Source organism: Xiphias gladius, chromosome 6 (genome assembly GCF_016859285.1).
Source record: "Xiphias gladius isolate SHS-SW01 ecotype Sanya breed wild chromosome 6, ASM1685928v1, whole genome shotgun sequence".
NCBI lineage: Eukaryota > Metazoa > Chordata > Actinopteri > Istiophoriformes > Xiphiidae > Xiphias > Xiphias gladius.
The window spans coordinates 24,356,901-24,380,709 of NC_053405.1; the positions used below are offsets into that span (position 1 = coordinate 24,356,901).

The 23,809-nt window shown below is 41.9% G+C and overlaps 3 protein-coding genes across 8 annotated transcripts; all 3 read right to left on the minus strand.

Moving 5' to 3' along the window:
* Nucleotides 1-11: 11 nt before the first annotated feature.
* si:dkey-66a8.7 (PI-PLC X domain-containing protein 1) lies at nucleotides 12-3,616 on the minus strand. The gene is made up of 6 exons (XM_040128267.1): nucleotides 3,136-3,616; nucleotides 2,712-2,848; nucleotides 1,133-1,261; nucleotides 897-1,052; nucleotides 634-817; nucleotides 12-501 (listed from the first exon to the last, which is right to left on the minus strand). Exons 1-6 carry the CDS (start codon nucleotides 3,215-3,217, stop codon nucleotides 236-238), a joined length of 954 nt encoding a protein of 317 aa, XP_039984201.1. The 5' UTR covers nucleotides 3,218-3,616; the 3' UTR covers nucleotides 12-235.
* Nucleotides 3,617-5,252: 1,636 nt separating this feature from the next.
* Nucleotides 5,253-10,574, minus strand: plcxd1 (phosphatidylinositol-specific phospholipase C, X domain containing 1). 4 transcript variants are annotated; one of them, XM_040127690.1, is made up of 8 exons: nucleotides 10,071-10,110; nucleotides 9,346-9,906; nucleotides 9,002-9,125; nucleotides 8,373-8,515; nucleotides 8,150-8,278; nucleotides 7,107-7,262; nucleotides 6,271-6,451; nucleotides 5,253-6,143 (listed from the first exon to the last, which is right to left on the minus strand). In XM_040127690.1, exons 3-8 carry the CDS (start codon nucleotides 9,108-9,110, stop codon nucleotides 5,899-5,901), a joined length of 963 nt encoding a protein of 320 aa, XP_039983624.1. In that variant the 5' UTR covers nucleotides 9,111-9,125; nucleotides 9,346-9,906; nucleotides 10,071-10,110; the 3' UTR covers nucleotides 5,253-5,898. The 4 variants fall into 4 exon arrangements, with proteins under 4 accessions (XP_039983624.1, XP_039983625.1, XP_039983623.1 ...); XM_040127691.1 differs by lacking the exons at nucleotides 9,346-9,906; nucleotides 10,071-10,110 and adding an exon at nucleotides 10,558-10,574; XM_040127689.1 differs by having other exon boundaries at nucleotides 9,346-10,116.
* Nucleotides 10,575-11,866: 1,292 nt separating this feature from the next.
* On the minus strand, nucleotides 11,867-23,277 carry jade3 (jade family PHD finger 3). Of its 3 annotated transcripts, none has more exons than XM_040129563.1 (12): nucleotides 22,956-23,277; nucleotides 20,408-20,483; nucleotides 20,213-20,272; nucleotides 20,046-20,128; nucleotides 19,789-19,946; nucleotides 19,473-19,663; nucleotides 19,061-19,272; nucleotides 18,237-18,404; nucleotides 17,476-17,592; nucleotides 15,634-16,092; nucleotides 14,730-14,847; nucleotides 11,867-14,606 (listed from the first exon to the last, which is right to left on the minus strand). In XM_040129563.1, the coding sequence occupies exons 3-12, from the start codon at nucleotides 20,259-20,261 to the stop codon at nucleotides 13,804-13,806; spliced, it is 2,358 nt and encodes a 785-aa protein (XP_039985497.1). In that variant the 5' UTR covers nucleotides 20,262-20,272; nucleotides 20,408-20,483; nucleotides 22,956-23,277; the 3' UTR covers nucleotides 11,867-13,803. The 3 variants fall into 3 exon arrangements, with proteins under 3 accessions (XP_039985497.1, XP_039985495.1, XP_039985496.1); XM_040129561.1 differs by having other exon boundaries at nucleotides 11,867-14,627; nucleotides 22,956-23,273; XM_040129562.1 differs by lacking the exon at nucleotides 20,408-20,483 and having other exon boundaries at nucleotides 11,867-14,627; nucleotides 22,956-23,274.
* Between the last annotated feature and the right edge of the window lie 532 nt (nucleotides 23,278-23,809).

Sequence of the window (23,809 nt, forward strand, 5' to 3'; positions counted from 1 at the left end):
ATAAATTGCACATTAGGGCTGTAGATTCAACACATACAGAATGTTTATGGGATTTAAAAAAAAACACCTTAAATGAATGTAAGAACTGCACAACGCAGATTTTGTAAAAATATTTCTTCCAGTTTCAACTTTAAATGTAGACAAAAGTGCATATGAATGGACAGAAATACAGAAAAGGAAAAATGAGGTATATAGCAGCTATTTTGGCATCAGCTCCAGTGGAATAAAATCACAGCTAATAATGTTTTTGTATCTGACGGGCATTCTTCCGTACAAGTTTTTGGTTCAGTGCAATGACCAGAGAGCAGAGTGGAAGTGGCCCCACAAAGTCTCCTGCGATGATGTTGAGGCTCTTGGGGTCCGACCCGGGGATCTGCTCCTCCAGCCATTTCCTCAAATGCTCCCAGTTACTGAAAGTCAGCGTCTGCAGGGACTGCTTCGGGTTCGTGGTGATGTAGTACTTATCAGCTGTCAGGTTCAGGCCGGAGACGAAGAAGCCCTCTGGGGGGAAAAAAATCCAGACTGATAACTAGTATGTACATGAAAACACACTAGGAAACACACTTCATAGGCTAAAAGTTTTTCACTCTCTAATGTCACGTGGTCTACTCTTTGAGTGTAAGCTAAACTCACCTGGACGCCCCAGATCTTTTTTCCTGTCCAGGTAACTGATCACTCCCTGTGCTGTGCACTGGTTGGCCCACCAGTAGGGGATGTCAGGCCACAGCTCCTGATGTCTCACTGTAGTCTGGGAGTCATAGGACAGAATGACCTGGTAACCAGACGCCCAGAGACTCCTTAAGGTCAGGACTGACTCCTGCAGAGGCCAGGTTAGATGTGTTAAGGCTTAGTGTTGTTTTTATACCGTACATCAGCTGTACAAGGAGAAAACTGACCTCCCGGGGACAGAGTTTTGAGCCGAACAGCTTCTTCAAGGAGAAAATGAATGATTCATGGCATCTGTCATCCATTCCCTCAAAATGGCTGCAAGCAAGGATAACAATCTCTTTTGGATGAGACTCTAGCCAGGCGGCAACAGAGAACAGTGTTTCCTGCAAAGGGAGGACATTTACTATAAACACACTATAAAGGCCCAAACTGCAACATTTTTAATTAGTTTTATTAAACTCACCAAAACTGTTAAATGTGTGTATATGACGTGTGTGAAATACAGGTCGCTGGATGAGTCGTTGGGTTTGTGTGCAATGCGGAGATCAAAGAACCGAATCCCCATTGAAAGCTGCACCTCGATGCTCTTATCCTGAAGAGAAGAGTAATTTGTTTCTATCACTATAACTCCATAATACATGTTTTGGCACTAAATATGTAATTATACCACATGAGAATTACATATATTATTTTACTGTAATTGATATCAAATGTATCACAAGTACCACAAACAGATGTTCCCTCTGGTGCATGTGATTTCTTGTTACGGAGGTCGTTTAACCCACATTCACAAAGCACTGTGCTGCTGAAATGTCTTAGGAACCCTTCACTTTTTGTCTTGGTCGGAAAACTCCAATGACTATGTGTAATATGAATGAGGGCACTTGCAGTAATGAACCCGACTCAAGAGTTCCCCTCAGCTCTACAGAGTGGTTTAGCTTCTTTCAGCTCATTGTTTTGGTGTACCAGCTGCAAATTTACTGTTTCAGTTCCCACTGTCGTCAGCCTAGTTTCCAGCTACAGTAGGCAGCTAATTTCAGTGAAAAAGCACCTAGCACCTAACAGTAGACAAACAAAGTAAGTGACTAGATTTAGAAGATAGAGGACCATATAGCAGATAAAGAGCCAGTGTGATGAAAATAAGAGAAGACATTTATAAGATTTATATTTATTTTTCTTCAACGGTTGGTGGTGACCAAAACAGAGCTAAACGAAGAGTGAATATTGGACTTACATTTGTCAGGTTGACGGAAATTCGACTAAATAACTGCTAATGTTTCTTTGTTTCTGCTAAATGTGTAACTGAGCGCCTTTTTGCCGACAAATTGGTCATATCAACTTAAAAGGTGATGATATGTGAATATAGTGTCCAAAGCTGATTTCCGCTGCCCCTAGTGGCGGAAAAATCTGTTATTGGAGGTTTGTACTTCTGTGAAATCATCTATCAATAGCCAATCTGGTTTGTTGGTTCCTGGTTTTTCTGACTAATTTAAAAGTGAGTTTTTGAAAAATTCTATCACAATGACAACAAAATGACTGCACAATGGTTGAAAAATAAACATCAGTTCAAAGATTTCCAGTTTTGTGCAAATAACAGGGTTGAAATGAAAGAAAACGATGGAAATCTTGAGCTTTTAAATGCCCCACACACACCTTCACAGGTGTTTTCTGTTATTCTGTTTGATCAGACCCGTTGCTTAGGTAGATGTTGCACAGAGCTATGCTGGAAATTACATGAAGTCTTCCGACGCCGTGTATCAACAGGCCTCCTTCACAACACAGCAGCAATAAAGTGCCTAATCGCAAGTGAGGCTATTATAGTGATATAACTGGATAACCTATAAACCCTGAAAAATAAAAACTCATCTCACTGAGCCAACTGGTCAACCTGCTTTTCTGCCAAGTGATGTCTGAGAAATGGAGTGCAAAAACACGACTGGAATAACTTCTTAGTCCCATAGGAGTCCTCACAACATTACATGTACAATCAGCACAAGTGGTCTGGCTGGTGCTGTACTTTACACTTTTAATACCACACATACCTGTGTGGTAGCCCATTTAAAAATGGCAGGTCTTGTAAAGCAGTAGAAAAGTCCATCCAGGAGCCTGAAAATGTCCGATTCAGACCTGACCAGGGGGGAGTTTATGTCAAGGCAGTAACTCATGGCATCATGGCTCCCTGCGTGAAGAGGTGCGAACAGACGCATTAAAGCTGTGAAAGTTCCTCTTACCAATTCACAACTGGGAGAGACTGGTTTCTGGTACCATACGCCTTATTATTAGAATGAAATGCAAAGCAAATGAAGGTTCGAAACACACTTTAATTAACCCTAAAGTTCTATTTGCTAATATTTTTAAATAATATTTGATTGTTTTAATTAGTGTCTACCTGTGTGAGTCTTATTATTCCATAGTATGTCAGTCGTAATTTGATGTCTACATTTGCTGTATTGTTACATTACATACCAGGTATGGCCAGGTTTGTCAGAGGAACGTCCCACAGCTCCTCGGGTAACGCTGACATCCAGTCCTGGCAGCTGGGATCCATGTCGCACAGTGGGGGGACTCACTAAAACCAGGTCGGGACTATAGATCTGAGAAGCCCGCTGAGGCTGGTTATCATATGATCCGTCCTGCTCCTTCCCTCAGTGTGTCTCCTTTCAATGATCGACCCCAAAACTGCACGACACAGGAGGAGGAGCAGGAGGGAGATCAAACTTTGGATTTCCGCCTCGTTGACCGACAGCTAAAACTACTCTGTGTCTAGCAGTCTAGTCTAGCAGCTCGGTCAACGTGGGGGAGTTCTCTTTAGGACAATTAAGCGAACCGCATTTCTATGTAATAAGCGCCTTTAAACGCATCATGTACACTTCCCCCCTGATGTTCGAGCTCCTTTACCGAAGGAGCCCCCTGAGGGGTTGCTGTGACTTAGCAACGCAGGGGGCGGGGCCAATATCAGACAGGAAAAAAACAAAAAACAAACAGGAAGTCGAGCGTGAGTTTCTTTAATGTGATTTAATTGGGTCGCTTCTTGGAATTGCTTGTACAACCCACGAGCATTTTTTCAGTTTGAAATCAATTGTTTATTCGATCCTGCCGGAGTCAAACATTTTCGCTAACGTGGGGCAGCTTGGTTAGCGTTAGCGTTACGTTGTGACACTGTCTTCTCCATTTGATTTGATTTAGTTTCGAAAATCTATGAAAAATGCGCAGTGGGTCTCCTGTCTCAGCAGCCGTTTTATCATGTGCATAGGAAACTATTATCAGTGATAACGATTCTTACTTAGGTTGTAAAAACTGACGTTTCCAGTCTCTGAGGCTTATAAGTCGTGAATTGTCTGTTGTCTGATCTGCCACACGTAACATCCCAAACTTTTCAATTTTCAAATTTTTCATTTAATTTGATTTCATTTAATCTTGGATGAACATTACTATCGTGTTTTAAAGGAGCGAAATGAGTCATGGGAGAGTGTCGATGTCGAGTATGTTCACGCATCCCTCCATCATAAAATCAGAGACAACTTTTCCCTACAGTAGATCAAACTCTTCAATATATCAATCACCCATCACCCAAAATGAGAAGCACCTAGCTGGGTGTAGAAAAACGGCAAAGGCAGGAAGCAGGATACAGCAAAGTCCTTGATTTAATAAGTACAGTATGAATAAAAAAGCCATAACCCTGGACATTCAAAACTACATCTGAGTTCTTTAACCGTAGCTGTTTGGATATATTGTTCATATGTGAACACACTGACGCTGGGCCATGCTACTGAAATAACTGTAGACACTTTCAGTGGTGAGTTATGATTGTTGATTACTTCAAATGAAGCATTTAGAAATAAATAGCAGGCTGACAAAAGAAGTTCTTGTGGCCTTCGTTCACAACACTGGAAACAACTGTGAGCCAGTGAAATCTCCTGTTACTCTGTGGGTCAGACCTATCATTTAAAGCCACATTGGCTTTAAATGATATGAGAGGATATTTACATCGCCCCATGGACTAAAAAGAAACTGTACATTTTAAAGTATCAGTGGGTTTCTGGCCAATCAGAGCCTTCACTGCTGCTATCAGTTGGCTGCTGCTCTGTGGCTTGGATTTTAATGTGTAGGTGGCAAACTGTATACATGCCCTTAATGAAAGAGAGATGCCATTAAATGACAATGATCATAAAATGGAATACTCAAATGTTAAAGCAAACAAATGAATAGGAAATATCAATGACATAATGACATATAATGAAATATGTAATATGACTGGAAGACCCATAAATGAATCAAATAACAAAAACATTTTTTTCTTTTGCAATTCTATCTTAAAATTCAACTACAAATTCAAAAAGACAGAAAAATGAAATTTAATTCTTAATTTAAAAATATCAGGACCTATTTAGTTTCATAATTCGAATTTGATTAATGTTGTCTTTTTTAAATTTGAGCAATTTATTAATCAAATATATTGCAACAAATGCCGCGGTGAGAAGATACTGCAAAAGTCCAGCACCGGTATCTTCAAAGGAAACATCGATTTGTCTGTCTGCAAGGTTAGTGAATAGAGGGAGATAATTTGCTTAAAAACACTCATGTTTATTTGAAAAGCTTATCTCTACAGGCACAGTGGTGCAGCATTTTTTCAAACCAAGGTCTAACCTGTTGGATAAAGTCAATTATAATTACAACAGTCATGGTTGGGTTCATGCAAATAACTCACCCATGCATTTTGCACAAGTTTCCTTTCTTCTCTACATTCTCTATGGATAAATACAGGTCTTGTAAGTGATACAGTTTAGCTACATCTTAAACTTGCTGCCCACGTCATATTTATAAAAGACTATGTCCTACATTACAGTCATATGTGCTCTTTGAATACATTGTTTGTGCTTACTCATCTAAAATGCCTACATTAAGGTAAGATTAGTTCTATCATTATTGCTTTGGTCACCATAACATAAATCCGGCCACCTCGCTGCCTCGTGAAAACTGATACAATGCATTGCATAAATAGGGAACTGAATGTAATACAAACAACTGCAGGTCAAAATACCAAAAGTCTCCAAGCAGCTTTAAGACTGAAGTATACATTTCACTGCCTTCAATAAGTGAATTTATATTTAAATGAACAATTCAAGTACTTGAGTATTTTTTTTCTGTCCCTCTTAAGAAAACAAGCTCGTGTATTTCATGCTGTGATTCACATTTTTCTTTTGTAGAATAATGCATATTGCTGAAAAGTCATGAGGACCATTTCAGTAGTTTCTCATTCAGTGTAACAACAGTTGGTACAAAGTGGCTCTCTGCGATAAAGTCCCCGGCAATGATATTGAGAGAGCCAACTCTGGAGCCGGGAGTCTGCTCTTTAACCCAGCTGAGCAGAGTCGGATATGTGGACATCACCAAGTCCTTCAGGGATTCTGTCGGGTGTGTGCAGATGTATTTCAGGTCCTCTGTCAGATTAATTCCTGTGACGAAAAAACCTCCTGAAACACAAAATACACATGGGATTTTACGAGCAGTGTAGGCCAATTACAGCTGTGAGTAAGAAGGAGCACATCCTCGATTTTGTGCCTTGGCCCATGTTTGGTGTTAAAATCGGCAGCAGATTACCTGGTCTGCCATGTTGCTTCCTGTGTTCAAACTCCTCGATAAGAGACTCAGCTTTGCATTTATTTGCCCACCAGTAAGGAATGTGTGGCCACAGGTCGCTGTGACAGCTGGCAATACTGTGCTCGTAGGATACAATCACTTGGTAGCCTAAAGCCCACAGGTTTCGCAGGGTTAACGCTTCCTGAAATCAGCAGAATAATAGGCTTATTTTCATGTTCTGGGTTAGTTTTTTTTCAAATGGTATTTAAAGAATAAGGCTGGCGTTATTCTTTATTTTTCTTACTGTCAACGAATCCCAAGAAAAGATCAAACCCAAGAACGTGTCAGTCCACCTCTCCATACTTTGACTTCCCTACCCTGTCTGCCTCACTGGTTCCTACTTAAGATGTAACTCTTTAAAAGTGAGTAACAAATATATACTTACGGTAGTTTCATCAGCAGGGAACTGTAGTTTTTAACCAGACGTTCCTCAAACAGGAGTAAATAGTGCATTGTTTAGGAACTAGGTTTAGCTGTGGGTGCTAAACCCTTTTGAGTATTTAAAGCATTAAGACAGGGCGTATAAACTAGAGTGCCCATGTCGATCGTAACGGAGGAACATGTCATCCAGTGCAACAGTGTGACTCATTGATGTGTTTTTAATAGGTTTAGCACAATTGAGATCTACAGCACAAAGGAATACGGTAAACCAGGCTTTAACCACACAGGCAATACCTGTTAGTGGGATCAATTCATTGTTGGTTTTGGTCTTTTCATGGGATTTGTTGAGAAAAATCTAAAATATTGCCAGCCTTACTCTTTAAATCCTTATTCAAAAACTGGAGGAGAAGCTGTACCGTTTTGGGACAGACTTTGGAGGTGAATATGTTGCGTATGGTTGTGAGCAGCAGCATGTGGAGCTCCTGGCTCAGGCCGAGGAAGTGGCTGAAGGAGAGGATGACCACTTCTTTGGGATGAGCGTCCAGCCACTCTCTTATCTCCATTAGAACAGTCTGTCAGAAAAAAAAAAAAAAAATCCATCTTTGAATACACAATTGGCAGTCTTGTTTAATAGTTTAATAGTTTAATAGCACCCATAAAACATTGCCAGGGTCATTGTTTTGTAGGATGTGATTTCTGGCATTCAAACAGACGTGTACTACATGATGGAATTTGCCAAAACTGCAAGGTCTGGCACTCATCTGGCCGTTCTGCTGGAGAGCAACGGTGAGTGAAGAGCATTCTTATCTTTCATACAAGGTTTTAAAAACCTATTCCGCAGCCCACGTAGCTTAGGGACATGTTAAGTGTAAAAATGCTTTATATATATCTGCTGGCTGATTTAGTCACAAATAAAGGCCCGTTTCGTGGCTTCATCACATTGCTACACGTAAGAATGCAAGGGAAACACCTTTCACATATGTTTCCAGGGAAGGATGCAGCTTTTGTTCTTGCTAGACCCATGAGCATCTAACACACACACACACACACTCGATCTTACCCTAAAAGCCGTTTCTAGCTCCATATGAAAATTACACAGAAAGGTGCCATATAATTTACGGAGATGCATGTGAGAAATGGGCTTAAGAGCAAAATTCTAAATAAAAGTGCTGTGTCCCCGCTGCAGTAACTGCACCGCATTAAAAACCTCCAAAATTACAACCGTGGTTTTGATTTTAGAGCGACTCAGAGACGATAAAACATTTATAACCAATCAAGTCTTAGAAAGCAGGAGCAAGAGGATTTTAGTATCTCACTGCAGTGATGAGTCTTTGCTGAGCAAGAATGTATTGTTGTTCTTTATGGTTATTGTTCTAGATGCAGATGGGCCTTTACGGAAGCATAAAGGTCACTGTGGCAACATCTCGTAAACATTTGTGTTCGCATGCCATTACCGTACCTCCACAGTGAGGGTGGTGTAAACACCGTGGTAGAAATAAAGATCAGTGGAGCTGTCGTTGGGCCGGTGTGCAATTCTCAGGTCACAGTATCTGACCCCACAGTCCAGCTGCTGCTTTATAGTATACTCCTGCAAGACACATTTTAGGAGGTCCGGCTCAAAATATTATTACATCAACAACGAGTAACAACTTGCCGGTGCGTCTTCTTCTGTGGTTTGTTACCTGGGTTATCGCCCACTTGTACACAAAGGGGCGAATAAGGGGCTTCATGTATTTGTCCAGCTTTTGAAGCATGTCTGGTTGAGTGAGGTCAACGGGGGATCTGTCATTCATATCCAGACAGTAGGTTATTGCATTGTGGCTGCCTAGTCAGGGCAAAGATAACACACGTAATCACCATTAGACATGTGATTGTTTCATGTAACATCCATGGTGACCCTGAGAGTTCAAAGTGCTGCAACTAAAGAAAACACATGCACACAGACAACCAAAAACAAAACCTATTCAGCAACTTGACGGCAAATATTCTGCGTAAATAGCAAAACGTGCAGTGAAGCATTTCTGAATTTGCTGTGCACCTCTGCAAGTGCACATATGTCAAGAGGCTGAAAGTATTTTTTAATTTGCCCATGTTTTACTTCTTTACAGCGCCCCCCCCCCCCCCCCCTTTTTTTTTCCCCTAAATGCTGCACATGTGTCGTCGACCTTTAGACGGCAGCTAGGACAGTCTTAGAATTTGTAAGGAGTTGCAGGCGGACTGAAACCACGCACACACCACACACACACACACACACACATCTCCACCACAGCTTCACCAACACGGCGGGGTGTGCTGTTTTGCGGCAGCCTACCAGGGATGGCCAGGTGGTACAGGGGGGTGTCCCACAGAGCACATGGCAGGTGAGACATCCAGCTCTCCATGGGCAGCTCGCTCAGCCGGGACACCACCGCCGAGGACATACTGCGCTCCGCCGTCTGCGGACAAGTCAGTCAGCACACATTTTATGACACGGAGCGCTTCTTTAAGCGAAATTATTCGACTATGTTTCCACACCCGGATGCTGTGACCATGTTAGAGATGCATAGGCAGCTATAGGGCATTCCGGGTTGGCGAGACTGCAGCACAGCACCGCGTTCGGTGTCTCACACACAGTAATGTCGGAGGCGTAGTGCCGTTTATCTCACGCGTACTTACTCAAAGTGCTGCTGAGCCAGCCGGACCACCAAAGAGGCCAGATACGGTGAGCGGGATTAAAGGCGTGCGCCAGACGAAGTCTGCCATTCCGGAGCATCAGAAAATGTCATGGCTTCACATGAAACATGAATGAGATGTGATCCGGCGATCAAGCGTGGCCGTGTCCCTCCCCAGCAGCTCAGTCCGGCTACCTTTTACACCTGCACAGCCCAGGGTGGCGAGGACGGTGGGCCCGGCGCATTTTAGTTTCGATTAGCGATTACCCATAACGCGCGAAGATCCAAGCCCGACGTGCCGGGTGCTTCGGGCGCTTCGGGCGCATGTACAGCGAGCGAGTCCTCCGAGGCGCGGCAGGACGAGGAGGGAGGGTGGCACCGCGCCTGCTGACAGATCAGCAGATGCAGAGAGGCTCTGCTCTTAAAGAGCCCACTGAAAGGTTGGAGGGCGGGAACCTCGGGCTGCTGTACCGCTCTCTGTGGCCGGAAGGTCCAGGACGTACCGCAGCTCCCCCCAAGTGATGCCACAGCAGGTGTTTCCCGTGCCTGGGTAATGGTAGCGCACCTGGGGACACATCACGAAAGGGGTGTTCTTATCCATGTCAGTGGCATGGCTCTAAGGATATCGGTCACCAGGTCAAAAATTTCAGGTTGTCCAGTATCGTGGTGTATGTGTAAACATTTTCAGAGCCAATGCCACGGACATGATGACATTCCCGTCAGCCTCACCTGTCCCTTGTGTTCAGTGCTATTTAGCAAATGTTGCCAGGCACACACGCGAAATGAAGGTAGCGAACACGTGACACGCCGCGCCGGCTAGCTGAACATCAGCCTCCTGTCGCGAGCACGTTAGCTTGTGTGTGTTAGCATTTCGCTTCAAGTGCAGCCTCGCAGTCCAGTTTTCAAAACTAGGCACATATTATTGGCATCATTTTGAGCTACTGATGTACGGACAACATGGGTCTGTGGTTCCCAACCTGCGGGCCCCTTAAAGGCCTCAAAGGATATTTCAGACGGGTCCTGAGATGATTAAAGATGCCCTGTGGAGTTTTCTAGTAAACTAAGTTATGTTTACATTAAGTGTATCCTTGTTTTTTTTCATAAATCAATTGTAAAGCAAAATATTTGAAATTGTACGTGTTTACATCCATGTTAGCTAGCTTACTGTGCTCTCCCTTGCCTTTGTTGGCACGTTGCTACCCTTCTTTGCCCTTACCGCCACTGACTGTGTACCTCACCACAGACATGCATGAGCATCTCGTCTCAGGCGCACGATACAAACAAAATGGGGGCCCACTTGTAAAAACATTGCTCCGCAGCGCTACTAGTGGTCAAAAACTCCATAGGATACCTTTAAAAGATACGTTTCTGCTGCACCAACTGTGTTTATATTCGGACAGTTTTTGAACCTTTGCTTATTTATTTTATGATTCTGGGTAGTTTTACCTCTTCAGACCACTAAAGTCAATTGAAATGAGACAAACTGAAGAGGAAACATCACTTTTTGATTAATCTGCTCATGCAGACATACGCAACACGTGACGAGAGGTCATGATTAGACATTGCTTTGCTCTGAAGAGTTATAAGCCAAAAAGGTTGTGAACTGCTGACCTAGGTGATAACTTCTGTGTTGGAAAAAAATGTAGTTCTTCTTTCTGTAAAATTTGAGTAAGATGTGTGCAGGCAAGATTACCCTTGGTATCTGCAAATAACTCTATTCACACGTCACGTTCTTCATGTGGAAATATCTGTGAAACATACTACAGTTTGGCTTGAAGATGTCATCAGCATACTATGTGGCAGCTGTCTTTCATCTTAAAAAGTTGTACTTCATTGTACCAGAGGTTGAACTTTGTACCAAAATGGGCTTCCTAAGAGGAAATTGATGAAGTTGTCTTTGTTTGGGATGATTTGGTTGGTCAGGTGCTGCTCAGCTTCTCCAGCAAGTCAATAAACCCTGAAACAGCACTAACCAGTGTGGTGAAGCAAACTAGACAAACTGCTCCAGCATTGCTGACACACCTTTCTTTGTTAAATGCTTTTCTCACAGCATTCATCAGTGAAAGTACAAGTGAAACTAATAACATTATTAATGGCTGTATTTCATTTAGTTTCACCACTTACAGAGTCCTGGTGTCACGCATGCTGGCACACTGACACCAAAACTGAACACAGCCATCATTAATTATTGTTTTTAATTATACCTGTGATTTTCTGGCTACAAATAGGTAAGATGTCTGCTGTTTGACAGGCCTATGCATATAAGCTTAAATATAGCCTACATGCCCTGCCTACAAACAAGCTGCGTACAGTGGTTGTTTCAGTTGATAATTGTGGCGTTGCCGCCATCAAGCTTTCCATCTAAATGACTGATAAAAATCATGAAATGGTAAACAATGGTGGGAAAAAAAAGGTACTATTTTAAGTAGCCTACTTGTTTTGTCAGAAGTCATTGATTCATTATTTGTCTTCCCTCCCTCCTAATATTTACCTTCTCGTGAACAAAAACTCAAGAACACAATGACTCATTTTTTATTCAAGTTTTATTCCAAAATGTACTTTCCAGAGGATGAACATAGCCCACCATGTTAAAATGCATATGTAGGTCCTTATTTTTTGAAAAACGTGTCGGATGTCTTCTGAATGTGTTAGTGTTGAAGTGTGCACCTGTCATTCCAATTCCGTCATAATAACAGTATTTGTTGTTGACATAATCAAAAAGCTGAAAAGGCTAAAAGAACAAAAATGCACTGAGACAGTATTTGCTTATGCAGAACAGGAGGAAAGTGATACACATTTAAATGCAATGCTCTATTTAATCCTGTTTTATGATTAGCCCTTGTTGACACAGCGTGTATTTGTAAAACGATTACAGCGATGTGGGTCAACAGTGAAAGCCATGCTTTCCTACAAACTCTCTGGTTTATAGAACATGTAGTGTGTCTTCAGAGGTACATCAGTTTGTAGTGATGCCACTTTTGTTCACTTTCACTGGCATAAAGCCCACTCCTCTTGGAATGTGTTACAAGTGATGCTACAGATTAAATTTCAGAGTCTTTCTCTTCCCTCATTTGAAAAGGTAATTTGGCGTGGCCTTGTTTTGAATGGTCAGCTCTGGTTAAGGTCATTATGGAAACATTTTAGCAAAGTGAAACACACCTTTGCGACTGTTTAAACTTTTGGTATTGGTAAGTTTTCTCCAAAATCAGACACTGACACCTTGCCTACATTACACCTGAATACTTCTAAGTGAATAGTAGGGCAGGGTGTAAAACTACAATTACAACCATTATTGAGCACAACTGCAATTTGTATTAATTACCAAAAAGGACTGAAAGTTGACACCAAATTCTTGGTATTTATCCTTTGATCATATATCCTCTTTGAATCATAGCTTTGTTAATTTTATGATGTATGTTATCTAGAAAAAGTTATTGTACAGCTGTTTGTATTAAGACACTATTAAACACGGATGCATGTGAGAAATTTGGCTTTTCTTTTTTTTTTTTAATCTAAATAAAATAAAAAGGTTTTTGTGGTAAATTTCCAATTTTCAAGTAAAAAAAAAACAACAACAAAAAAACGCTGTGATATTGAAGGCTGATCATGTAATCTCTACTTAATCTTTGCTTTTATACATCCAGTTTGAGGGTGTTTCTGAAGGATGCACATGCGAATGTAATTTTACTTTCTTACACACATTTCCTCCCATGAGACAAGAACCTAATTGCTTAACATTATGTTTTGTTTAACCATCACATAACCTGCAAAACTGAAGATACATACAGTGTGAAACTGCATTCCTACACACACACAAGGCATTTGTGATTTAGAAAAATGACTCCACTACTTGACAAATGTAAAAAGTCACCAAGTCAGTTTGTCACCTGTGAGAAAACAGAAGAAACAGGTGCAGTAGATGCTAGAGTTCACTACAAAATTTCCATCCGGCATGTCAGTTTTAATTTCTGACCACACTGACAGTGAAGTATCAATAAAGTGGAACATGTGGTTTAGTTACACATTATTTACATCCCAATTTGAACAACTTATATACAAAGGTTTTATTCAAAGGCAAATTGAGCCTGTGTGTAGCTGTTTAATACAAAGTTGTGCAGAGTACAAAATGTAATACTAGCCAATAATGAAAGGCAAGCATGATAATCTTAGAAGACTGACGGATTTGTTCCTCTCACACCAACACTGACACAGGGCTATGTTTCTTCATGAATGCTACTTGGCGACGATCTCAACGACAATAACCTTCATGTATCTACTGCTTCATGTATACAGCACCATTAGCACAGGGTCTTGGTTTGGTCCCTGGTAGAGATGAGTTCAGAGAGACAGCCTGGCACTTAGGAAGACTGCCAGGGGGTCAGGAGAGAACAGTGGCAGTGAACGGAGTTTTTAAAAAAAACAAAACAAAAAACAAACAAACAAACAAACAAAAAACCAGCTGTCACCTTTGCATGGGGTGTCTGGAGCCCAGCGACTGTTTCCCACGATTGACCCCTTTCCTTGAAGTGTCTGGCTTCGGCAGCCCGACCTGTCGCCGATGACTCCCTTTGGCCTCTGGCTCTGAGTCACTGAGCTCCAGGTCGGGACAGTATCCATCACTGTCCTGGTACAATCGTGCGCTTTTTACTTTGTGTTCAGACACGGGTTTAGCCCATAGTCTCTCCTTTGCTGAGCCCTTACGGGACAGTTTGTCAGAGGCCCGCAGGTCCTCTGTGGTCCGTACCAAGTTAATGGTCGCCTCTTTGAATGACCTCCCAAAGTGCTCCATGGCAGACTTACGAAAGCTGTTCTTGGCTAAAGCCTCATGTGAAGTGTCCTGGTCACTGGGTGTCTGGCAAGAACTGTCCTTCTGAGCCACAAACTTCTCTAAGAGACCGTTAGATATGGCCGCGCATGCTCGATCTTGGGCCAGTTTGCCATTGCTGTTGGATGAGTGGCCGTGGAGCGCGGCATGCAGGGCTAATGGTTTGCCAGTTGGCTTAACAGGCAGCGCCTTGCTGTTCGAGTGGCTTGAGGAGGCCAGTCGGCCATTGGAGCGCTCCTCTCTTCGACCACGACCGTGCAGCTGAGGCTTCCCCTGACCCAGCCCTTCACCTGCATGTTCAGTAACATTCCCACTATTGTCCGGACAGAGCGGCCCATTACCGGATTTGGAAGTGGGATTTCCATTTCCAAGATTCGAGGCTTTGGGCATTTTCAGCTTCAGAGTTATCCGTGGAGGAGGACGAAACATCATATTCTCCACTGGAAATGAAACAGGAAGGCCTTAGGATGAAGGAAGATAAACAAATTCAAGATTTGGCTATGATTCGAATGAAACTACAGAATGTCAGCAAACAAGGAAGAATAACACAACAGATGGCTCACCTGCAGACAGCTCCTGGTTCATGAGCTGCACATGCAAGTTGAACATCTGCTCCTGGGATTTACTCTGCAACAGCTTCAGCTTCTCCCGCCGACTCACCATGTAACACAAATTCCTCACCTGCAGAATAAAAACAGTACTCTTTGTCAGTTAAAAATGACCACTACACACTTGTTCTTCATGTCAACTTCCTTTGGGTTTCCATAAAGCTATTCTGACTGTGCTATTTTTATGTCTGAGACTTTATGGCAAAACTAGTGTTTGTCAGAAATATTTTGCATGTACAGTGCCTATAGAAACATTCTCCCCTTTTCAGATTTTATTGGTTTTACGACTCTGAATCACAGAGGATTAGTTACGTTTTCGGATGCTGACTCCGTCTACCAATTATAGAGTGGAAAGACTTAGTAATTTAAAAATTAACTAGTTCCAGGTTCTCCAATGTTAGGATTTGCTTTTTGTCTTTGTATTTTAACATTTTGAGAAAGGCCAGGGTGCACAGTCAGCCTGACGCTGGTCCTTACATTTGGTTTTGATGACAAAACAAGATAACTGAGGTGTCAACTTGGGCTTCAGAAAACTGTCATCAGCATTCCTCACTTTTTTTTTTTTGATTAATCTAGTCATAAATATGCAGAATTACTGAAAATAGTCATTAGTTGCAGCCCTACATTAGTGTAGTGTAGGACACCACAGTCCACTTAGCTTATAGGCCAAAATGTGAATTCTAGCACATAAACTGGCAGCTTACAAAAAATGCCCATTAAGCTTAATCATTGATAAAATGAATAAAATGAAGTCAACAAATACAGTGTATACTGAGAAATGCTCTGGACTTACTTGTAACCAAAAATACAGAGACTCAGCACTAAAGACTACAGCACTGCAGTGTAAAAAAGCACCCACCCTCTCCAAATCCTGTCGCAGGTGCATGAACATCCGCATTCGTGTGTGGATGCTGTCCTCCTGAGGCTGCAGCACCAGGTTCTCCTCCTCCTCTTTAGGGGGCAGCAGAGCTTTGTTAAAGTTACTTCTCCTCTTCAGCTTCCAGTACTGATAGATGAAGTCTGCCAAGCGTTCTGAGAGCCCGAGGGTCTGGGCCAGCTCCTCCAGCTGGATTAGAGTGTAGAACTCCTCCTCCAGCTCCTGCAGTCTCTGTGCCCGCTGGCCCACCTTCCCCGCCTCACCGGTGGGTTTAGAGCGAGCTGGGCTCAGGGTAGCGTCCCCGGCTTTAGATTTGCTGTGCTTGAGGCAGTAAGACTTGAACTTGACTTCATCCCCTTCATCCAAGATGGTCTTCATCTCCAGGCTGTGCTCAAAGGCACACGTCACGTGGAAAGGAGTGGTACAGTTCTTTACAGAGCACTGGGAGCAGAAGAGGAAAAAAAAGGGTTATTAGGTTTACATGGACTATGAGCCAGTTACTGGGAATAACAAGATTACGGTAAGAGCAGGATTTAAGCATTTACATATTCTGAAGAAACCCAACTTTAACTTGAGTTTAAATGATTGGTTTCATAACTGGATTACTGTCTGGAATGTTGTGTGGTAGCCAAAGGAAAATCTCTTATTAGTGCCACTAATTAAAAGAAAGACAAAGGGGCACTTATGATGGTTATTTGTCATCCTGGTGAATTTACACAGCACATTAAAAAGCAAAAGTCTGACATTTTGGGGAATACGTTTGTTCGCTTTTTTGCTAAAAGTTAGATGAGAAGACTGACACCACTCTTGTGTCTGTACAGTAAAATATGAGGCTACAGTTAGCTTAGCATAAAGACTGGAAACGGGGGAAACAGCTAGCCTGGCTCTGTCTAAAGCTATCAAAAATCTGACTACCAGCACCTCTACAGCTCCTTATTTAACATGGTATAACTTTTTAAAATCTGTATAAAAACCAAAAACTATTGAGGTTTTACAGGGGGTTTATGTGTGAGACTCCCAATTTCCAATCTTTATGCTAAACTAAGCTAACTAACTGCTAGCTGTAGATTCGCATATGGCGTATAGAGATGACAGTGGTATCAATCTTGTCATCTAATTCTCAGCAAGAAAATGAATAAACATATCATCCTTTTTTCTCACTAGCATGTGTAACCTGAGTTTTCTCATAGAAGATTTCTTTCATCATTCCTTCAGAAAAGTTAACATGTCCCAGGGTTTTCTGTCCATGCACTAAGCTAAATCCTCCACTGTTTTCTCTTTACTGTCCTCAACAACAATTATTTTGTTAACATTTAACAACAACATATCCCACTTTTTCATAGCTGCAACCGCAATCCTAGACAGGATAAGAGGGTGTGGAAAATGGATGGAAGAAAGTATAAATGCACAAGAGCGGTTTGACAAGTTTATATGGATATTTAGATACTATTATCCACCGCAAAATTGGCTCGCTTCAGAATCTATTGTAACCACTACAGCCTTCTTAAAAAGGAGGCAAACTACAAACTTCTTGAAAAAACAGAATTTTCGGAAATCCTTATTCACTTTCTTAACAAGTGTTTTTACACTAAGGTTTTTGTACAGATTAAACAAACAAGATATTACGTGTTAATTAGTGAGTTTCAGGGCTGCCGCCGGGTGTATTTTCTATACTTTGGACCGATATCAAAAGGATGTCTTTTTGCTGGAGCATGATTTTAATTGAACAAAGATAATATAAATTAAGGTTTACACTGCAATAATTTGTAATTTATTGTTTTGGTGATAACAATATTACTCACGACTGCCAAGATCCACACTCACCTGAATACATGCACCTGTCTTCAATTTACACAGACTGCAGATGAGGGACCAGCGGCTGGGTGGGATGTGGGACACTTTGGTGATGGGCTCCATCCTCTCAGGACAAGCGATGCTCACCTGCATTGCAGGACAACATTCAGCATGATAGGAGATTTTTTTTTAACACTGTTAGTGTAGAATTGCTTAGAGGGGTCAAAAGGTAGAGCAGAGGATATAAGTGTTTGTTACCTCCACCAAGGAGATTATGTCTGCACCTTTGTTTGTTTGTTTGTTTGTTTGTCTGTCTGTCTGTCTGTCTGTCTGTCTGTCAGCAGGATTACGCAAAAAGGACCAAACCAATTTGCACTGAACTTGGTGGAGGGATGGGGCGTGGGCCAGGGACAAACCCAATAACTTTTTGGGCAGATCCAGAACATTTACTATGAATTTGATTTTTTTTTTCTGAAGTCTGGTGTATGTTGTTTGACATTGGCCTTGGCAGAGAATGGCTTTCTCCGAGTTCCCTTCTACTTGGTTTGCTTATTTTTTAACAGGATTGTGCAAAAAGGACTGAACCAATTCACACCTAATTTGTCGGAGGGGATGAGCATGAGCAAGGGAAGAACCCAAAAAATGGTTTGGACCCAGTTAAAAAGGAGTAGATCCAGGAATTTTATTAAAATCACTTTCCTAAAAAATTGCAAAGATTGGCCATTTTTCGACATTTTCGTCAACATTTGGCCTTGACGGAGGTATGTGCACTGAGTGCCATTCTAGTTTACCTCTGGTATCCACAGGGCACAGCTTACGTGTGCCCACTTGGTGCCTGCACGTGTAGCCTTCATGGCACCGCCCTTCTGGGGACACAGAAGGCACTGCGGGTCAATGCCGAGGACGCATGTCCTACACAGCCAGTTTCCAACAGGCACTTTGACTATGCCATAGCAGGCCTGTGGGAAGAACAGCAGGTTAGAACATTCTGTGACAGTCAAGGTGGAACTAACACATTCAGTGAAAACACATGAGGCATAAAATTGTTTTGCTAAAAATAATAATGGAAATTTGCCTTCCAAATGTCAAATAAACTTCCGGTACATACAGCTGCAGTCAAATGTTTGTATTTGAATGCCAACACAGGAGCTAACTCTTATTTTCATTACTAGAAATCAATTTATGAGGCAAAAGTCTTGCCTCGCTTTATCTGCCCACAAACAAAAAAAAATTAAATCAGTCTAATTTTATGAAAAAAGACAGAATCAATCAATATTCTTGGATATGTCATTAAGTACTACTGATCCGAGTATTTACTTTAAATTTATCTGATGGTCACTTTAGACACTAAATGCCCACATCTATATTTACACTGGATAATCTCTGTTCTTGTGTACTGTGTATGCCCTTTTTCTTGGGTGTTTTGTATTAATCATAATATTCTTAAGCAAGCTTCTTGGTTACTCTTGAAAACAAGATTATGTACTACTGACAGCAGGGTTGTTTTTAGTAACTAGACCAAAATGATTTTGGTTAAAAAACTATTCATTCAATCAAACGACTGACTATGGCACTCCCATGTGGGCTGTGTGTTGAAAGGTATTTTCATGTTTACCTGGTGCACACAGATGTTGCACTTGTCACAGAACACCATGTCATTCCCTTCTTCGCTGTCGGGGGAGCGGCACACGTCGCAGATAACGTCCTCGTCGTACTCAATTCCCAGACCTTCCACCGTCTCGATGGCGTGGTTCATGTTGTCATGGCACTGCCTCTCCAGGGCTTCCATGGCACGCTCCATTGTTAGCTCGTCTATGGGCTCCTCCCCTGGAAGACAGAAAGGGAAAAAACGCGACATGGTCAGAGAAACCCCAGCAGACTGTTAGGATATCTTGAGTGCAAATCCTAATGCTCTTATTTCTAGTTTAGGGACACAGATGTCCGCCGTTGCATTTATCAGCTATCAGTGAGATAGTACAATGAATGAATTTTAAGATGGATTATGCCTTTACACTACTGCTCCGTACCCATGCGGTCGAGCTCTCGGTTGAGCGCGTGCAGCCAGTAGAGATCTGTGTCGTCCAGATCGTAGCGGCACATGGCCTCTGCCAGCTCTTTGATGTTAACATAACCTGGTTCAGTTGACTCCTGGCAGGCGCACTGAATGTACTTCCTCTGGTGGGAGTACAGGACTTCCTTGGGCTTCTCCGCAATAATTCTGAACACAGAAGAAACAACCAAAATCTGTCAGCACTGCAAGGCTCCTCAAACAGTGGAACAAATTTAAATATTAATTCAAAAACGGTTAGTTTATCAGCAGTCTAGTAACAGAATCAGTATTACCTGACTGACGGCTCTGGGATGGTGTCTGGACTTGCTGGCACCTGGACTCCCTTCTCCCACTCCTGCTTCCAGGTGTCTGCCAGCAGGTAGTAGTCCTCTGGGGAGACATGGTGGGAGTCCGGCAGCTTCATGGCACTGATCAGGTCTTTTCTGAACACCTGCGGGAGAGGAGAGAAGCCAGGGCACACAGTCAGTCTGACGCCGGTCCTTACGTTTAACAACACATAACACAGAGCCCGATGGCGAGGGGAACTTACTTCAGCCGGTTTCTTCGGGTTGGAGGCGGGGGTTCCAGGTTTACTGCCATACTTGTTGGACGAGCAGAAGGAGGTTGAGGGACCTAAATTAAGAAAGAGGATGTTAAAAAAGAGCAGTAGAGAAAATAAAATACAGTAAAGTTCAGGCTATGGAGCAGATGACTCACTCTCATTGTCAGAACTGTCGCTGCTGCTTGGGGACCTGAGACGTTTCATCCTGTAACATCCTGCAAAACAGGAGAGAAGATAGACTTTAAAACATAGGAAATAAGACAATTTAAGACTGTGTGGAATTGACATATTCAAGTAACTATTTCAAAATCTTTTTCACTGGACCAGATGCAGAAAAGATAGTTACTCACCATAAATTTCAAGTTGAAAAGCATGCTAGTAGATTCCTCTGATAAAAAATTACCCCTTAAACATTTAATTTCATACCTGCAAATAAGAAATATAGGTGAGTCCAATAAGCAAAGATGTAGGTATGTAAACAATAAGCATCTGTTTTGTCTACATGCCCTATACCACTGAAGATTTATGGTGACTCTACTTAGTTGGGTCTCTGTTTGCTGAATATTAGTGTTTAGCCTGAAACCTTGAAAGGAAATGTCCAGTATACTAATCTAATAACAATCAATGACAATCAACAATCAGTGAATAATTAAAATAAAATTTAGCAGAGAGAATCCTCAGTTTTCTGATTTTTCTAGCATTCATGTTTGAATTGGGCAGTTTAAGGTGAAGAGAAACAGGACAGCCAGACACCACAAGTCCACGGTATGTGCCATTAAGGTTTCAAAATACTTAGGGACTCCAACCCGGCGTAGCCCCAAATACAGTACACTGTTTCAACAGACAGGACATGCCTCACATTCCTCATGAGGACAGGAGGGGTGGGAGGGGAAAGGGCATAAGGCCAATCCCACTCCATACCATACTATAAGTAAAGCAGTTTGTTACCAGTTACAAAGTCTCAACTAGGTTTACAGATCTAATTCAGTTTGACCACACTGACTCCTCAGTAAATCACTAGTAACACACACCGAACCTTTATGGTACAACTTCACCATTATCAGGCATTCCAGGATGTTTCTTGACTGAAACTCAATGCTATTTTTAAGATGAAATCACACAGCACAAACACACCACAGTAAACTGTGTGTTCACCTCTACAGCAGAGCTTGCTGTAGCTGCACTCAAAAGACCTGGCATCTGCCACTGACATGACTGTGTCCATCTCTGAACATAGTGAACTTTGTGTGTTCAGTTATACAAAGGCCATTTTTGCTTGAAAAATGACTCAAACAACGAAACAATTTTTTGAAAATAGTAACACCAATTAATTTTCTGTAAATCATTTTATGACTTGATCGGCTAATCCATTCAGGTGTAATTGAGATAAAATGCAGAGATGGCGTACAGAACCAGAGAAAACACCGTGACACTTGACATTTAGTCAAATATATCATTTTCCCATATTCTGAGGTTGGCATCACTGGTCTCACCACTGACCACACGCTTCCATTCAGTGTTCTCAGTACTATTTCAGTTATATCAGAAACAATTAGCCCATCTGTTGATGAACAAAAAATAAATCTGCAACTATTTTGATACTTGATTAGGCATTTAAGTAATTTTAAATGTAAAAAAGACAAAACATTTATTGGGTCCAGCTTCTCAGACGTGTGGATTTGCAGCTTTTCTCTGTTTTATATCATTGTAAATTTAATATCTTTTGGATTTTGGATGATTGGTCAAATGAAACAAGCAACTTTTATTTTTAATAATAAAATAATCATTGGCTGCAGCCCTATAATACTCTTTTCTTGTGTTTTACTTTAGGGTGATACTGTTTGACATTTTACACTACTACTTTAGGGGAGAAAGATTTTGGTCAAGTTACAAACATGGACAAATTAAGTTCAGTATGTTTTACTATTTACTGCATCCAAAGTAGTTTTTGGCTTGTGTGAGACAGTTCCATACATTTTTAACAGACAAAGATTGCAAGAGATTGAAAATAGTGCAAGACCACAGCATTTCAAGTTATAATTGTATTTCTGGTTTACTAATAATGCCACAAATGTTAATGTCATTACAACTTGGGAGCAGGCACCTCCAGTAATCCTCCACTGAAGCAAAGGAGGTCAGCACAATGAGAAAGTGTAGGAAGTGGGACGACCACTTCAATGACCCCCTGCCATCTCCCCACATACACATACAGTATAAACTGGTGGGGGGCTGCAGGCTGGGAATATGCAATGTCCAGAAACCGTTGATATGAGGTTTGTGAGTTAACAGGGACCATGACTAAACTGTGGTTGCCGCCTTGTTTACCTTTCTCTCCTCATATATTGTATAATCGTAAAAACGTACTAATGTCTGGGTGCTAGCTGCGACTGGACTGAGCAACGCGTGGACTGAGGGGTTTTACAGAAATAAAACCTAGTGCCTGCCCTGCCCAAAGAGCCTTGTTGGCGCCAAACACACACACACACACACACACACACACACACACACACACACACACACACACACACACACACACACACACACACACACACACACACACACACACACACACAGAGGCCTGGAGCGGGCTGCACTGCAGGCTGTGGAGAAATCAAACATGGGCGCCACCATCATACAAAGATGTCACTTCCTAGAGCCAGTACGGCGAATATTTGTATAGCTCAGCTGGGTTTATTGTTCAACTTAATGAGCCGTTGACTATCAAAAACACGTTCACTTAACAGTTGCCAACATTTAGGTAGTAAAGAAGCAGAAAGACTCCCGTGAAAGCAGAGAAGCAGCGGGCCCCATGGCCTGGATAAACCATCCTGGGCAAATCCTGGCACACTGAGCCCCAATGAACACACGAGCATATTGTTCATATTTCTCCCATCTTACCTTCAGTCCACGCACTGCTGCCCGCTGTATTCCAACCATAACCCCGTCCAGACAAAACTTCAAACGTGTACCTAGAAAACAGAGGCTCTGGTTCTAGCTTTAGATTAAATTGAGTTTTTTTTTTTTTTTGTATCCCACCTCAGTGGGAATCTCCAGGGTAGCAATCTGTCCACCACCACGGCACAACAGCTCTATTGTACCGCGCGTCCCGCCGGGTCCTAAACCCCGCCGTTTTCCCTCCATTCCGGGTGCGCTCGATTCGACCACCGGCGTCAACCTCTAGCCTATATCCATAGACCTAGACGGAAATAATGACAGCAACCAAGTCCCTAGCGATGATAACAGGCTTATATTAAATAACCAGTCAAACAGTCACTAGTGTGCTTTAAGATATTCCATGGCCTTTTAATGTAACTCTACTAATGTTACTATTTTATAAAGACAGGATGTCATTTAGGTGTAGAAACAACAAATGACAGACAAATGTGCATTCATCAAGACAAGTCGCTCTACAAAAACTGTATACTCCAATACAAAAGGTTTACAAACACAAAAGTTCATCACAACATGCCCCTATTGATATTTTCTTAAAGGCAACTGTACAAAACTGTTTGATATCTCAGGCTAATTTTAGCTTTACCTAAATCTGCAAATGTGCAGCATGTGTTTTGTCATTGATAAATTAATATATGACAGGCCCCAACACAGACTGGGTGAAGTCAAGCTGTTAAACATTGACTGGAGTCCTTTATAGTAAGTGGAACGATGAAATGTTGTTTAAGTTTGTGGAAGTCAAATAGCTGAAGCGAAAGCTGCTGTGACTCACCGAAGAAGACAGCACACTGTTAATGAAA